General features: G+C 59.3%; 4 protein-coding genes across 4 annotated transcripts; all 4 read left to right on the forward strand.

The window, feature by feature from the left end:
• Window positions 1-316: 316 nt before the first annotated feature.
• Window positions 317-1,576, forward strand: JKF63_06753 (uncharacterized protein; the record flags this gene model as incomplete). Its single annotated transcript, XM_067902702.1, has 1 exon — window positions 317-1,576. The coding sequence occupies one exon, from the start codon at window positions 317-319 to the stop codon at window positions 1,574-1,576; it is 1,260 nt and encodes a 419-aa protein (XP_067758595.1).
• Window positions 1,577-2,631: 1,055 nt separating this feature from the next.
• On the forward strand, window positions 2,632-3,324 carry JKF63_06754 (uncharacterized protein; the record flags this gene model as incomplete). Its single annotated transcript, XM_067902703.1, has 1 exon — window positions 2,632-3,324. The coding sequence occupies one exon, from the start codon at window positions 2,632-2,634 to the stop codon at window positions 3,322-3,324; it is 693 nt and encodes a 230-aa protein (XP_067758596.1).
• A 642-nt stretch (window positions 3,325-3,966) lies between these two features.
• Window positions 3,967-9,177, forward strand: JKF63_06755 (uncharacterized protein; the record flags this gene model as incomplete). Its single annotated transcript, XM_067902704.1, has 1 exon — window positions 3,967-9,177. The coding sequence occupies one exon, from the start codon at window positions 3,967-3,969 to the stop codon at window positions 9,175-9,177; it is 5,211 nt and encodes a 1,736-aa protein (XP_067758597.1).
• A 3,369-nt stretch (window positions 9,178-12,546) lies between these two features.
• JKF63_06756 (uncharacterized protein) lies at window positions 12,547-15,852 on the forward strand (the record flags this gene model as incomplete). The annotated part of the gene is made up of 1 exon (XM_067902705.1): window positions 12,547-15,852. One exon carries the CDS (start codon window positions 12,547-12,549, stop codon window positions 15,850-15,852), a length of 3,306 nt encoding a protein of 1,101 aa, XP_067758598.1.
• Window positions 15,853-16,849: the final 997 nt, after the last annotated feature.

Genomic DNA, 16,849 nt, shown 5'->3' on the forward strand with positions numbered 1-16,849 from the left:
TCGGACAAGTTCATGCACCTTGTGTGTTTTTGCCGTTCCCATTTCTCTAGCCCCTCAATCTCTTCTCTTTTCTCGCATCATCCGGTGTGTCTCTCCTCTCTTCCTCTTCCTTCTCCTCCTCCGCTCTCCGTCTCGCATACGGGATCACCGCATGCGCCCTTAGTTCTTTCTCAGGGAAGAAAAAAGAAAGCGAGCCGCAGAATATCTCCTCCCCCCCCAAAAAAACACATATCCTCAACGTTGAAGGCGGCAGAGGAGGGAGGTGTACCTGAGAGAAGTAGGTCCATCCTTCCTCCCCATGGGACGCATCTAGCCGATGCATACCCTCGTAGCACCAATACAGGCACTGACCCCATCATGCGTGCACTCGCCACACTCCATGCAGCGCTGTGTGTACAGAGGGTCAGCGCGGATATCGCAATCTCCATCTGTCATTTGTCTGGTGTTTCTGATGTTGGCTGTGGGGCTCATGTTTCCTTTGCCTGACGCTTCGCTATCGTTTTGCTGTCGGCACGACGCACATGTGCCGCGTTCTCGCGAAGATGCGCACCTTAAGCGGGGAGCCGTAGCTCTATTCTACGAAAACGGCGAGATGGACGGCTGTGCCGACCGGCCGTGTGCTAACGCAATCTCTGGCGTCCTTATGGCGCACGCTGCTACAGCGGACTTGTCTGGAGGTGATTTTGATGCGGAGGCGGACGGCACCGACGTCTGGGGGACCATATACATGAAAACAAAATTGGACTACGACTCGGGGTTGAAGCCGTTCCTGAGACCATGGCGCGAGGTGCGTGACGCCCTGCGAGATGCCGGCTGCTTTTCAACACTGGCCCTGCCGCGTCTGACACGGCCAACGGGCGCAGCGAATCCTCGAATGAGCGATGCGGACACCGATTCCCCAACAGCCCTCCCTTCTATTTGCCGCAAACCACTGGTGCTCATAAGTGCTCGTGGGCGGAGCTGCAGCAGCTGCACTGCATTTTCCCTCGACGTGCTGGAGCACTACCGAGCAGAATGGGAGTACATACGCGCTTACGTGACCCTGGTCGACGCTGGAGATCCAATGACAGAGCAGCTGGTGCGGTACCCTTATCCGCTGTGGTACAACCTGGGTGAGGTGGAGCAGTGGGTCACATTGGAAAGGGTTTCCGAAGTGCGAAAGGCCACAAAGGAAGGCGTCGTCACTGCGTCTGGCGCGAACAACACACAGGAGTCCTCCTCTCACCACACAGATGAGGCGCTCTCATATTCAGACGCGGAGGACTTTTATCTCTTCAACCAAAGGTTGCGTCACAAAGCCACGCACCTCCTACAGTCCCCGACGGTGCAGGCCACGCATATGTGGTCGCGTCTCGTAAAGAGCGCATTCGCTGGCCAGTCGGAGTACATGCTGCGCATCATCTTTGCTTATCCCCACAACGGCAGCGTTATGCGTGATGTAGTGAATGAGGAGGTCACCGCTGATGGATCTCGGGCCGAGCACCTGCATTTCTTCACCTCAGCGCTGCCCTTTTTCCACTGTGTGAAGAAGGCGGTGCGGATAATGGAGTGGCTTCAGCGGTACGGAGACTACTGATGATGTGTGCGCCTGCTTGCAATACGTTGCCTTTTCCCTCCCTTAATCGCGTAGTTTGTGTGTGTGTGTGAGTCTTTGCCCCCTTCTTTAGACGGCATTGAGGACAAACCACAGGCTTATGCAACGTTTGAAACAAAGCTGTGCTTGTGTGAGTAGGAGGCTGTACCTGCTGCATGGGAGCGCTCGATTCTCTGCCACCCCGTATTCCTTTTACTCTATTGCTGCTCTTTGCCGCTGCTCGTACTTGTGCGATATCGTCAGGATCTTGGCCCACTATCATCACCACCACAACAGTACAAATCACACAAAAATAGGAAATATACGTCATGTACAATCAGTGACAAGCACCAGCAACGAAAAAAAAAAACAACGAACCCAGTCGTTCCCCCCTCCCGCCTCCCCCCCTCCCATTACCCGGTCGTAGGGGGAAGGCGTAGTTGCTTTTTTTTTCGTTTGTTTGCCTTTCACCTCGTATCAACATACCCCACCTCCCACCCTCCTGTTTCGCTCTTTCTATATATTTCGTTGCGGGTGTGCGTGGACTGTCTGCGTACGCGCGTTGATTTCGGGTGCGGACGTCTATCCCTTTCTCTTAGGGCCCCCCTTGGCCACTTTTGCACCTCTTCTACCCCCCCACCCCGCCCCCGTCCCCTCACCTCTGTATAAAAATATATATATACATATATTTGACACATTAAATATTTCTCGTCCCCGACTTCTCCCCTCTCACACACACACACGCAAAAAAAACGAAGAACCCCCCCCCCAAACGGGAAAAACAAGCAGTAAACACAAAAAACACACACACGCACACATTCAGTCATATCCGATTTCTGAACGTTTATTCAATTTATTAATATATTTTTCTTTTTTTTTTGACACGTATTTTTTTTCTTCCCCGTTTTTTTTTCTTCCAGCCCAGCCCAGCCCCGCCCCCCCTCCCTTTCTTTCGTTTCCCACGTTTGACTCCTCTCCTCTCCTCTCCTCTCCCCCTCCCCCTCCCCCACACACACACATTAGGCAGTGACGACAACAACTAAAGAAGGGTTGAAAATATGTCTGTCGAATCTGTCTTGCGGTATTTTATCTCGAACTACCTCTCCTACGCGGTGGTGGTGGGGGCATCCATTTTGAAAGTACCTCAGATTCTCAAGGTACTGAAGAGCAACCGAGCGGACGGAATCTCCTTGTCGTCGCTCTATGTAGAATTGTTCTCCTACGTCATCTCCACCAGCTGGGGCCTCGTGCGGGGGCTTCCTTTTCGCGACTGTGGCGAGAATTTTTTCATAACGCTTCAGCTTGCGGTGCTGGTGCTGCTCGTGGCCAAAATGCAGAAAAAGGCGCGTGGGGCGGCTATCGCGCTGGTGGCCGAGATTTTCGCGCTGTACGCACTGTCTAGCGGAAAGGTGCCACGTGAGGTCCATGAGTTTGTGCTTAGCGGTCAAGTTTTGTTGAACATGGGCAGTCGTGTACCGCAAATCTGCGCGAACCACCGCACCCGGTGCCGCGGGCAGCTCTCTTTTCTTACCTTTTTCCTAGCGTTCAGCGGTGGCATTGTGCGTCTCATGACGACAGCCTTGAATGTATCCTGGGATAAAGGCAAGGCGGTGATGCTTGTACAGTTTAGCGTTGCCGCCACGCTCAACGCCATCATCCTGATGCAATTACTCTACTACGCCATCTCAGACCGGAATCGTCTTCGGGAAAAGCGAGATCGTGCGAAGACGAAGCTCCTGGCGAAGCAGTGAGGTTGGGCAGGTGGGAGTGTCTGCCGAATGGGCCTTTGCTTCCGCTTTCATCTTCTTTTGGCATGTCCCCCTTTTTTTGTGGCCCCCCCCCCCCGTACGCCGGATGTCTGCGCTTCTCTGGGCTACATGTCCCTTTTTTCTCTTTCCGCTGCCACGCCAGCGCTGGAATCTTCTCCAACTGTGTGTGTGTAGACACACACACATACACACACATACACACATTCATTGGTTGCTCCCCTCTCCAGATTTTTCTCTCTGTCCTGATGTTGTCCTCACGCCGTGTGTCCCCCACCCCTTCCCCACTCATCCCATCATACACTCTGTTGGATATGCGAGTCTCTCTCTCTCTCTGTGTGTGTGTGTGTCAGCGACGCCACATTGTTGTTATCGATGGCGATGGGGCTCCTTGTCACGGACATACTTCATCTCCATTCCACGATGTGCATCCCCTCATCCCTCACTTCTTCTCCTTCTGCCCTCTCTCTATAAAAAAGAAATTTTTATCACATCATCCTCCGTTTGCCTCGGTTTCTATGCCTCTTTCTACATTTTGTGGATACCGTTTTCCCACCACCCCGTCCAATCAGGCACAACACCGGTGTCTCGGTCGGATTGTGTGTGTGTGCGTGTGTCTCTGTGTGAATGGGGTCGCGTTGGAAGCACATCGACTTGCTTAGCTTATCCTCTGTCACGTCCGCAGCGGCGGTGCGGCAGCGGCGACAGCGGCCCACACCGACCCCATCGCCTTTTGGGCATCCGCACTCCAGCGTTCATGTTGCCCTTGCCCCTAGAAAGGAGCCCAATGATCCACTTGGCGCTGGCCAATGTGATCACAACGACGAATGTGCGCCAGGAATACGTGCAGCCTCTTCAGAGGATCCCCATGGAGCAGGACCTGGCTTTCGTTACACCAGTGTAAGATCAGTGGTTTCTTCTTCTAGCGTGGCACCAGTGGCGACCGGTACATCCACGCCTATTCGTGTCTCCGTGTCACGCTTGTTTTGTGGCTCTTCTCTCTCGTGGAGGAGTGCTCTCGAGTGCTTCTTCGCACTTACCGAGATTGAAAGACACCGCCGTGGTTCCGCTGCTCCGAGACACGAAACACAGTGCCCGACAACAGATGATAATATGGTGCCCCTGGAGGTCATCGTTGCCGTCTACGGGATGCTCCTACGACGGGAGGCGCTGTACACGGGCCCTGCCGACTCCGGACATGGAGGTGACAGTTCGCGAAGTACAGCTGAGGCGGCGATGTCACAGTCACTGTGTCACAACACGTCGCCTGCATCTCGCGGCTCTGCCTCGCCTCTTGCGTTCATCGCGTATGCCTCTCTACAGCACGCATCACTCAATCCGATAGCAGTTCTCCTCGGCTCTGACAGGGGTGGCGGCGTGCCTGAGCGGTACTACAGCTGCAGCGCCCACGAAAATGCGTACAGCCGTCTTTTGCCACTGCCCACGCTAACCCTTTCCACGATTCTTCATCTTGGGTTTCTAGAATCACTGCAAATCACTCTAGCGCCGCCCACGTCTTTGAGGACCGCTTCGGATTCTACAGCAGGCACGGACTCGACAACAGCATCCGCGTCCCTGGTTCGACAACTGTGGTCAGCAGTGCAGGCGATCCATCACATGCAGTGTTACGGATGGGCACCGGATTACCTCCGTTCCCTGGCTGCGATTCCAGCAGAGGCAGCGGGGTCAGGGACTGCGACACCAACACTGGAGAGCTCGCTTGGGGAGGGTGTTGGCCGAGTGGCCGACGCGCTGGCGCTGGTTCGGCGTGCTGCGCACGGGGTGCCCTACTTTACTCACCTGTTGTCTTTTCTGGAGGGTGCGTGGAAAACGCACCACGCGCGGTTTGGCGCCTTGGCAAGTGAGCAGCAGTGGCCCCCGGCAGAGGATGCGAGGTCTCGCCAAGAGCTGCCGTTGACACCGTGGCAGCAGCGCACTGCCTTTGCTCTCGCGGGCAACAACAAGGGGTCCACAGAACTGCGTTCTATCGAGGATGCGTCGTCGATGGAAATGGTGCACGCCATCGCCGCTGCCTCTACGCGGGAAGGGCTGCAATCCGTCGCAGCCACCACTGACGCGGTGCATGGGGAGATTTGTTCCATGTCCAGGGAACAACTGCTCTCTGTGACCCGAAACCTTGTCGTGTTCTCTTGGCGCGCGATGGAGGTACGGCGGCGCCGCTCTGTCGGCGCTGCAGAAGTGCCTGTCCTCCGGGCTGAGGCGCCGAGTAGACGCACCGCCGATGCTGCTACTGGGATCGAATTTGAACGCAAGGCATCTTCGACGAGATCGGGGCCCTGCCAACCAACAACAGCTACTACTGCAATTGTCGACGAGGAGCAGGAGGCACTGCTACGGCTCGTGCGCGTCGCTACGCGCTTGTCTAGCTTTGATGAGCTCTGCGCGTGGATGGAGCAACTTATATCAGACGACGATGGATTGGTCTCCTCGGGAATGGCCGGCTCGCATTCGCGGCCGCTGATTCTGTCACCGCAGCAGGAAGAGGCGCTGTTGTGTCTGCTGACGCGAGCCGTGCGTCGAGCTCCGTCCTGGATGGCTGCATGTACCACACTAAAAAACATATGGTCTAAGCTGCCGTGCACGTGTGCCGCTCCTGGCGATGCGAGACCTGCAGAGCCCAGGGAGGTGTGGTGTCGGCGGGACGACGGCGTGGCATCGGTGCCAGCGCTGCTGGAGGCCTTCTTTTCTTGTTCTCATGCACCCACAGCGGCACCGCCTTCCCCTATTACAAGTCAAGCGCTTCGCCGCTGGACGCCTTGTGATGCAACGTTTTGGTACCGTGTCGTGGTGTGTGGCGTGGCGGCGGACACCGAAGCCGCGCGCTGGGCCCGTATTTTGCTGGGCAGCGATGCGCACGCGTCCTCTACGGCAAATCGGTTTGACAGACGCACGGCGGTCATGGAAAGACGTCACGATTCACTCACCAGGGCTGTGCTGCTGGTCGTGGACCGCTGGCTGCGTCCAGCTGAGGCGCTTGACGTGGCACTGCAGTGCCTCGCTCGCAGCCACGCACGCTGCGCTAACGAGTGGACTACCTTTCTGGAGCGACAGAAGCGCGAAGGCGAGGAAGGCGGCGTAGCGCCGGACCGCTGCTCCCCAAAGAATGGTTATGTGGAGACGACGCGCACTCGCAATACTCCTCACGGCTGGGAATCGCCTGTGAAATCGGAACGCTCTCCTCTCGCGTCAACATCTGTTGACGAGACTGCCAACGCCGCGCTTGCGCTGGGGACGCGGCGAATGGCGGATCAGCATCACGCCTACTGTCGTGCGCTCCTCTCTACCCATGAACAGCAAGAGTGGCTGGATCTTGCCTTGCGGTACGTGACAAGTGGGCCGGCACGGCAGTTGATCATCAAAGCCGCCTGGATGGCTCGCTGGCACTGTGGTCCCGACACGCTCAGTATGCACGAGAGAGCCTCTGCTGTGGGTGTTGATGGAGGCGACCACCCGGTGGAGGTGGATGTGCGCCATACCATAAAGTTGTCCCTGGTGGCGGCTGTGGCTGATTTGACGACGGTCGCTTGCGCCTGGGTAACCCAAGAATCCGAGGCGCCCACGGGTTCGGAGGCGGCGGCAGCAGCGCTGTTCAACTACAGGGGCCACTTACCGCGGCGCGTGACCCCTCTTGGGGAAATGGGCCGACTCATGGCGGACGTGGAGATCACTTTTTCTGGTGTGCCTGGCGGGGCGTCGGCAGTGGAGGTGTTGTTCAGGGCCGTTCGCGCCGCTATTACGACATCGGGTCTACACCTTGAACGCGGTGCACCGCCTTCTCGCACTTCGATTCTAGCCAGCTTTTCGTCTAAAACCGGTGTTCCAATGTCTTCTGGTGTCTCATCCCTAGACGAGCACTCTGCTGTTGCAATGGGGGCTCTCTCACATTCTGTGTTGGTGTCTGAGCGCTACTCCCGTAAGGAGGTCGAGCGTCGTCTTGCGCGTCTGCGCAGTTGGGTGGAGCTGTTGTGCACATGCCCGACCACACTCATAGCCAATGAACAGTATGTAGTGGTATGGCTGTATGTGTTGATGCGGCAGATGGAGGAGATGCACGGATACGCAAAAGAAAGAACTGCTCAGTTGAGCGTGGCACCGCAGCACTCAGAGGAGGCGACGTCTGACGGCTGTGGCGAGGATGAGCGACCATACCATTGGTCTCTGGAGACAGAGGAGGCTGCTGTTCGTCGTGTTACGCAATCCCTCAGCAGTCAACTGTGGTCTGTTCTGCCTGCGTCGTCACTGTTGCCACCCATGCTGCTGAACTGGTTGCTGACGCGAGGTGGCGAGCGCACCTGGGGCGATGCCGTACGGACGCTGCGGGCGGCCGCAGGCGATGACACTGGGTCTACAGTAGATCGCCTTGGACGACGCTTTTCACTGCTCGCATTACCGCTCGATCGCGTCGTCTCAGTGGAGCACGCTCTGCGGGTGTTGTGTACGCTGCGGGCGGTTGAGGAACGGTGCGCCACTCCCGTCACTACTGCGAAGACGACATCGAAGCAGCAGACATCACCACCACCACCACCATCACCATCTCCACGTCCACAGGGGTGCACTGGTGGCAGCTTGATCCCCACCGCATATGCAGAGACTCAATGCGTAGCCGAGTTGGGGTCTTCGCCGGCTGTGGCAAAGCAAAAAAATGAGAAGCCGTCTGACACCGCCGCAGTTGCGGATGTCTATGGTCGTATCGAGAGCGTCTTGCTCCGCGAGTGGTACGGCCGTGCACTAGCAGCGGTATTGCAGTTCTTCGCAGAGCATCCACAGCACACGTACCTGACCCACGTGAGGGATGTACCCCACCACGCAGCCCTGGCTCATCGCCGTCGTCAAGACTGTGGACGCCGCGCTCCCAATCTCTGCCGGGAAACTGGCGACAGCGTAGGGACAGCGTCAATAGCGACGATGGCACACGGCACAGAAGTAGCGTTGCCAGGCCAATCCAGACGCCCATCGCCTGAGTCGTCATCGGGCCCACAATGTTTGGGAAATACCGAAACGTGTGCTGGCCGTGCCTTCGTAGAGGCCACTATGAACGGCGTGTCATCCGTGGAACTCTGGCGGGCCTGGGTGGAGGAAGCGACAGCTGTAAAGGGGGCAGAGCGAGGAGCTTCTCTTCCGCAACTGGCAACAACAGCGTCGACTGATGCAACGGTGAGGTTGGATTGCATGCGGGGTATCACCGACTTGCATTCAGCGACGTCGGGCTCTGCCATTCACACTGCTGTGTCGTGCGCGATAATGCAGACTCTTTTGCACGACGGAGCCTCGTCAGGCGGGGTGGCAACGCCTTCGGCCTCAACCCTTCAAGTTCCACTGTACCTTTTGGCCACCTTCATTCTTCAAGAGTGCCGCATCGGCATCACGCACAGAACACCGTTCATGGGTACCACCGCGTCTTTCGGCCCGGAAGAGAGCCGAGTCGCCACACCGCGGCGGCGCACGCAGGGACGTCCGTTCCTCTCGGCTCTTCGCAGATCTCTTTGTTCTTCAAAGTCTCCCGTCTCATTCCTGGACGTCCTCATGCGTGATGTACAAAGTTGCATGCTTAGCCACGACTCTCAGAATCCCCTCACCGGCCGCGCTGAAGCGCCAGCTACCGCACCGCCGTCCCCGCCTGAAGTCCCTACAGTACACCCGGAGCTGCTCATGTGGTTCATGCAGGTGTTGCGTATCAAGCAGCGAGAGAGGGAGGCGCGCCAGGGCTCTGCTGCGACAGAAGAGACGCTTGAGGAGGTGGTCGCGGCAGTACTTTCCGAGCGGTGCCCCGAGGGGGAGGTCCTTGTGAAAAAGGAGGAAAAAGGGGGTGATGATTGAAAAAGGGGGCAGGGGGATATTCGGAGCCGGTGTAGCAACACTGACGTCTTTGAGTGGATGCACTGCTTTTAGAGAAGCGAAAAGGAGTGCAGGATGGGTGGGCTGACCTCTTCCCGAGATATGCGCTCCCTCTGTACTTCTCCACCCCCCAAATACACACACCACACACACACACACACACACACACACAGTGGCAAGCGAACGAGTCGGCGGCACCTGCCTTGTGGCTCATCAAGGGGGGGGGGATTCCCAGCAGCAGCAGCAACAGCAGCATCGGCCACCCATGTCCTGTGGTGCAGTTTTTTGTCCCCATCGTTTTGGACCACCGTGGTTGCCAGCCGTCACGGGTATCGATATTCTCTTTTTTTTGGTTTATCATCGTATTTCTCGAATTCATAACCGCGTTACGCGTACCAGTGAGCGCCATTGCTTGCGTTCCGCCTGCCGCTCTCTTTCGCTTTGGCATGACACGCGCCGAATGCAAATATACTCGTGTCTTTGACCTCCACTTCTTCGCGTACCTCCCCTGATTTCTTATCGTTGAGCATCTCCCTTTGTATCTGGACCCCTTTCACTGATTTGTGATATCACTGCCCATATGCGGTGGTGGTGGTGGTGGTGGGCGACACTGGACGCACTAATAATCAATGACACGCGACCCGATGCACCGTCGAAGGCCCATGCAGGCGTATCAATTGGGAATACATATACATATATACACACACACATACACTAAGACACACACCAACATACACTAAGACACACAACGCAAAACCTCACAACTCTTCACACTCCCGAGCTCGTGTTTAACAACACAGAAGTTGTGTCTCAAGCGGACGAACCGCACTCGCTTCTTCCGCGTCACCCGCGTGAGACCCCGTGGCCACACGCGGATTCTTATTATTTCGAAGCCTAGCTAACCACCTCAAGGACACAAAGCCTCAGCAGCTGATCCATTCGGTGGATTTCTCCTTACTCTTCTACCTCCTCCCCTCTCCATATACATAAATATATATATATATATATAAACTCGAGTGTCCCTCTGTCTCGCTTTCTGTGCAAAGGTAACACCGCAGTGACCTTCACCACCGTTCCTCATCTTCAACTCCTCCTGTCGGAGCAGAGCCAAAGCTTGTGCCCTTCGTAACTCCCCCTTTTTATTCCCTGAACAGGGTGGAGGAAAAAAAGAAAAGTGTCACTTACATCTACGCTCTCTCTCTCCCACACTCAGACACAGGCACATACAGACAAACTCCTGCAAGCGCTACAGGGGCCGCCGCACACCTCCTCCTCCTCCCGCGTTTTCAGGTTCTTGTATTCTCCGTGAATAGTGGAGGCGTTGTATGCGCGCGCTGTGGGTATTTGCATATCGCTAACGAAGTGACGTTGTTTTTATTTGTATATATTCTCCCCCCTCCTCTCCTTCCCTCCCCTGCTTCCCCCCTCCCCCTCCTCCCTCCCTTCCCCCTCCTCCCCTCCCCTCCCTTCCCCCTCCCTCCCCCCCCTCCTCCCCCCTGTTGCTTCCCACCCCCATATTGACCGTCACGTGTATAATTTTCATACTCCATTTTGTTTATATATATTTTTTTCTGTCCCTCCGCACATTTTGCGGCCCCTGCTGTTGGGAGAAGGGAAGGGAACAGGAAGGGCAAAGGGCAACGGATAGGAAGGGGGGACGAGAGGAAAAAAAAGGGGGAGGGGAACACTCACTAAACTCCTCCCCTGACGGCGCTAGAGGCTTCCTTCCACCACCAGCCAGCGTCACGGGGAGCTGCTAGTACTTCCCTATATTGCTGTCGTATCTATTTATTTATTGATTTTATCAAATTATTCTGCTGACATCATCTCTTCCTCTCACCTTTGAAGAAGAAAATGACTCGCTCATCACCAAATGGCGGGGCCGAGCGAGTGAAGGTTTCCGTGCGCGTTCGCCCCATTGACGCACGTGAAAGGAAGGCACCTGAAGGGACCGTTGTGGCCATTAGTGCAAACCAGACGACCGCTGTGGTCACCGCAAAAGCCGTCGGGGGCAGTAACAGCAAAGGTGTCGCGGTAGTAGGGTCACCAGTGACTCCTAGGCGGGCACAGCACGACTTCCAGTTCGACCACGTGTTCTGGTCGGTGGAGGCACCGGATGCGTCTGGCGCGAGTCCCGCGACGCAGGCAGACGTGTTCCGAACGATCGGGTACCCGCTGGTGCAGCATGCGTTCGACGGCTTCAACTCGTGCCTGTTCGCGTACGGGCAGACGGGAAGCGGGAAGACGTACACGATGATGGGTGCGAACGTGAGCGAGCTTGGCGGTGAGGGCAGCGGCGTAACACCGCGTATCTGCCTGGAGATCTTTGCGCGGAAGGCCAGTGTGGAGGCTGATGGGCATTCGCGGTGGAGCGTGGAGCTTGGATACGTGGAGGTGTACAACGAGCGCGTGTCGGACCTGCTTGCAAAGCGCAAGAAGGGTGCGAGGGCGGTTGACGAGGAGGTGTACGTGGACGTGCGCGAGCACCCGAGCCGTGGCGTGTTCCTGGAGGGGCAGCGGTTTGTAGAGGTGGGGAGCCTGGACGACGTTGTGCGGCTGATGGAGCTGGGCAACAGCGTGCGGCACACTGCTGCGACGAAGATGAACGACCGGAGCAGCCGAAGCCACGCGATTGTCATGCTGCTGCTGCGCGAGGAGCGGACGATGACGACGACGAGCGGTGAGACGATCCGGACTGCCGGCAAGAGCAGCCGGATGAACCTCGTGGACCTCGCGGGGTCTGAGCGCGTGGCGCAGTCGCAGGTGGAGGGGCAGCAGTTCCGGGAGGCGACGCACATCAACCTGTCGCTGACGACGCTGGGGCGCGTGATCGACGTGCTTGCGGACATGGCGAAGAAGGGCGTGAAGGCGCAGTACAGCGTTGCGCCGTTCCGCGACTCGAAGCTGACGTTCATCCTGAAGGATTCACTGGGCGGGAACTCGAAGACGTTCATGGTTGCGACTGTGAGCCCGAGCGCGCTGAACTACGAGGAGACGCTGAGCACGTTGCGGTATGCGTCGCGGGCGCGGGACATTGTGAACGTAGCGCAGGTGAACGAGGACCCGCGCGCGCGGCGTATCCGTGAGCTGGAGGAGCAGATGACGGACATGCGGCAGAAAATGGCTGGCAGCGACCCTGCGTACGTGTCGGAGCTTGTGGAGAAGCTCGCGCTGCTGGAATCGGAGGCGCAGAAGCGTGCAGCGGACCTGCAGGCGCTGGAGAAGGAGCGCGAGCACAACGTGGTGCAGGAGCGGCTGCTGCGCGCGACGGAGGCTGAGAGGAGCGAGTTGGAGACCCGCGCTGCAGCGCTGCAGCAGGAGATGACTGCTACCCGGCGGCAGGCGGACGAGATGCTTGCGGTGAACCTGCGCCTCAAGGAGGAGCAGGCACGCAAGGAGCGCGAGCTACTGGACGAGATAGCAAAGAAGGAGGCCGCCTTCTCTATGGTACGACGCCGCAAGGACGCCGAGATCGAGAGTGGCCGTGAAAAGCTAGAGTCCACTATGGCGCAGCTCCACCGTGAACAAAGGGAGCGCGAGGCTGCGCTGGACTCACTAAAGGCTCACCAGGTGCAGCTGCAGGCGGCGCTGGCGTCATCGGCGCAAAGCGCTGCGGAACGCGAAGAGCTGCAGCTCCAATTGACTAAACTCCAGGCGGAGCGAGAACGGCTAGCACAAGCGCTAAGCGACCGCGAACAGCTGAACCGCGATCTACGCCGCATCGAGAAGGAGTACGTGCAAACGGTGCTGGCGCGAGACGCCGCGCTCTGTGCCCTGCACGAGATGGAGGCCCGTTATCACGCTACAGTTTTTCACCTTCAGACGCGAATTGAACTGGTAACCGGTTGGGAGGACGCCCTCCACGAGCGCATGCTCACCGAGCGTGATACAAAAGCTGCAGCTGACCTCCAAGCTGCTGCCGTGGCCGCTGACCAAGTACTATTGAGCGCTTCCCAAGAGGCGACAACTCTTGCGGAGCAGCTGCGTAGCGCGGAGGCGCGTGCGGCAGGGCTGGCTGCCGAGCTGGAGGCGACCGCCGCTGCGAAGGCGTCGGTGGAGCAGGACCGCGAGACCACGCGGGCGGAGCTGCAGGAGCAGCTGCGTAGCGCGGAGGCGCGTGCGGCGGGGCTGGCTGCTGAGCTGGAGGCGACCGCCGCTGCGAAGGCGTCGGTGGAGCAGGACCGCGAGACCACGCGGGCAGAGCTGCAGGAGCAGCTGCGTAGCGCGGAGGCGCGTGCGGCGGGGCTGGCTGCCGAGCTGGAGGCGACTGCCGCTGCAAAGGCGTCGGTGGAGCAGGACCGCGAGACCACGCGGGCGGAGCTGCAGGAGCAGCTGCACAGCGCGGAGGCGCGTGCGGCAGGGCTGGCTGCTGAGCTGGAGGCGACCGCCGCTGCGAAGGCGTCGGTGGAGCAGGACCGCGAGACCACGCGGGCAGAGCTGCAGGAGCAGCTGCGTAGCGCGGAGGCGCGTGCGGCGGGGCTGGCTGCTGAACTGGAGGCGACCGCCGCTGCGAAGGCGTCGGTGGAGCAGGACCGCGAGACCACGCGGGCGGAGCTGCAGGAGCAGCTGCACAGCGCGGAGGCGCGTGCGGCAGGGCTGGCTGCTGAGCTGGAGGCGACCGCCGCTGCGAAGGCGTCGGTGGAGCAGGACCGCGAGACCACGCGGGCAGAGCTGCAGGAGCAGCTGCGTAGCGCGGAGGCGCGTGCGGCGGGGCTGGCTGCTGAACTGGAGGCGACCGCCGCTGCGAAGGCGTCGGTGGAGCAGGACCGCGAGACCACGCGGGCGGAGCTGCAGGAGCAGCTGCACAGCGCGGAGGCGCGTGCGGCGGGGCTGGCTGCTGAGCTGGAGGCGACCGCCGCTGCGAAGGCGTCGGTGGAGCAGGACCGCGAGACCACGCGGGCGGAGCTGCAGGAGCAGCTGCACAGCGCGGAGGCGCGTGCGGCAGGGCTGGCTGCCGAGCTGGAGGCGACCGCCGCTGCGAAGGCGTCGGTGGAGCAGGACCGCGAGACCACGCGGGCGGAGCTGCAGGAGCAGCTGCACAGCGCGGAGGCGCGTGCGGCGGGGCTGGCTGCTGAGCTGGAGGCGACCGCCGCTGCGAAGGCGTCGGTGGAGCAGGACCGCGAGACCACGCGGGCGGAGCTGCAGGAGCAGCTGCACAGCGCGGAGGCGCGTGCGGCAGGGCTGGCTGCTGAACTGGAGGCGACCGCCGCTGCGAAGGCGTCGGTGGAGCAGGACCGCGAGACCACGCGGGCGGAGCTGCAGGAGCAGCTGCACAGCGCGGAGGCGCGTGCGGCAGGGCTGGCTGCTGAGCTGGAGGCGACCGCCGCTGCGAAGGCGTCGGTGGAGCAGGACCGCGAGACCACGCGGGCGGAGCTGCAGGAGCAGCTGCACAGCGCGGAGGCGCGTGCGGCAGGGCTGGCTGCTGAACTGGAGGCGACCGCCGCTGCGAAGGCGTCGGTGGAGCAGGACCGCGAGACCACGCGGGCAGAGCTGCAGGAGCAGCTGCACAGCGCGGAGGCGCGTGCGGCAGGGCTGGCTGCTGAACTGGAGGCGACCGCCGCTGCGAAGGCGTCGGTGGAGCAGGACCGCGAGACCACGCGGGCAGAGCTGCAGGAGCAGCTGCACAGCGCGGAGGCGCGTGCGGCAGGGCTGGCTGCTGAGCTGGAGGCGACCGCCGCTGCAAAGGCGTCGGTGGAGCAGGACCGCGAGACCACGCGGGCAGAGCTGCAGGAGCAGCTGCGTAGCGCGGAGGCGCGTGCGGCGGGGCTGGCTGCTGAGCTGGAGGCGACTGCCGCTGCAAAGGCGTCGGTGGAGCAGGACCGCGAGACCACGCGGGCGGAGCTGCAGGAGCAGCTGCACAGCGCGGAGGCGCGTGCGGCAGGGCTGGCTGCTGAACTGGAGGCGACCGCCGCTGCAAAGGCGTCGGTGGAGCAGGACCGCGAGACCACGCGGGCGGAGCTGCAGGAGCAGCTGCGTAGCGCGGAGGCGCGTGCGGCAGGGCTGGCTGCTGAGCTGGAGGCGACTGCCGCTGCAAAGGCGTCGGTGGAGCAGGACCGCGAGACCACGCGGGCGGAGCTGCAGGAGCAGCTGCGTAGCGCGGAGGCGCGTGCGGCAGGGCTGGCTGCTGAGCTGGAGGCGACCGCCGCTGCAAAGGCGTCGGTGGAGCAGGACCGCGAGACCACGCGGGCAGAGCTGCAGGAGCAGCTGCGTAGCGCGGAGGCGCGTGCGGCGGGGCTGGCTGCTGAGCTGGAGGCGACCGCCGCTGCGAAGGCGTCGGTGGAGCAGGACCGCGAGACCACGCGGGCAGAGCTGCAGGAGCAGCTGCACAGCGCGGAGGCGCGTGCGGCAGGGCTGGCTGCTGAACTGGAGGCGACCGCCGCTGCGAAGGCGTCGGTGGAGCAGGACCGCGAGACCACGCGGGCGGACTTGGAGGACCGGTTGATGACTGCCAGAACAAATCTGTGCGTTGTGGAGGGACTCCTACGGCAAACTAAAGAGGATTCCGACATCCGTGTTGCCGAGTTGCAGCAAGAGTGTTTGAAACTCAAAAATGACAAGTTAAAGTACGCGAAGAAGGTGCAGCTGCTCGAGTCGGAGATACTCGTGAATGAGGCGAGGTTACAGGCCCGTCGGGATGCTACGCACCGGAAGCAGTGAGGGCAGCAAAGTGAATCGGGCCGCGAGCTTGGTGAGGCCTTTCTCCCGGTGGTGTTTGGTCTGTTAGATTGATAGTCTCAATTTGCAGGCGAGAGGGGTTTGGGCTACTCCCTGTGTTGTTGATCAACGTGATTGTCGAACGGATTTTGCACACTCGGTACACTACGGACTTCGGAATCAGCAGCCTGTTCTGCCGTGTAGTACAGTGGCTGGCTGACTATGTTTTATGATCTTTTTTTTTCCACCGAGGGTGTTGCACTTGTCGGATGTAAGATGCATTTGGCGAGACGGAGAAACGCAAACAAAGAAAATAGTAATATGTACTTGGGCGATAGCGTACCGTGTGATTTTACGCGGTCAAGAGGTGATTTTCAAGTTTTTTGTTGTTTTTTCTCAACTCCATGGACTTGAGGTGTTGAGGTCACCAGCACTGTTCACGGTTTTATGGCACTCAGGCTTCCTCCGAAAATCAAACGTGAAGTGTTTTTGTTTTTGTCGAGGATGTGTGCACGTGCAGGATGGACTCCGATTGAACAGGGTACGTGTCGGTTTATTCAAGTTCTCGGTGATCTGTAATATGTCTGTTGCAGTGCTGGGGGAGTGTCGTCGTCAGATTTCGAGGTTCACGCCTGGTTCCGTTGGGGACTTGTCGTCTCCATTTGTGTTGACCCGCTCAAGTTTTCCTTTGGGTCGGTGCTTCTATCACCCCCCCCCCCCCTCTTCACCCTCCTCCCTGTTCCGGCTTGACTCACAAAAAAACAAAACGCTCCCACCATCCGGAGCGCTGTGTGTATGTGTGTGTATGTATGTGCGTGATCACAATTATTTGCTCCTTTTTTTTTCACCTTTCGTGCCCCCCCGTCACTGGCGTTCCTACCTCGGTGGCGTTACTCTTGGGTGCGGTGCGTTACTCTTGGGTGGCTTATCACAAATCCTATGCGAGCACACACACACACACGCACGAAAAAAAAAAACATACAGCACGACTGGCCGTTAT

The sequence above is a fragment of the Porcisia hertigi genome, chromosome 14, assembly GCF_017918235.1.
Source record: "Porcisia hertigi strain C119 chromosome 14, whole genome shotgun sequence".
Classification (NCBI taxonomy): domain Eukaryota; phylum Euglenozoa; class Kinetoplastea; order Trypanosomatida; family Trypanosomatidae; genus Porcisia; species Porcisia hertigi.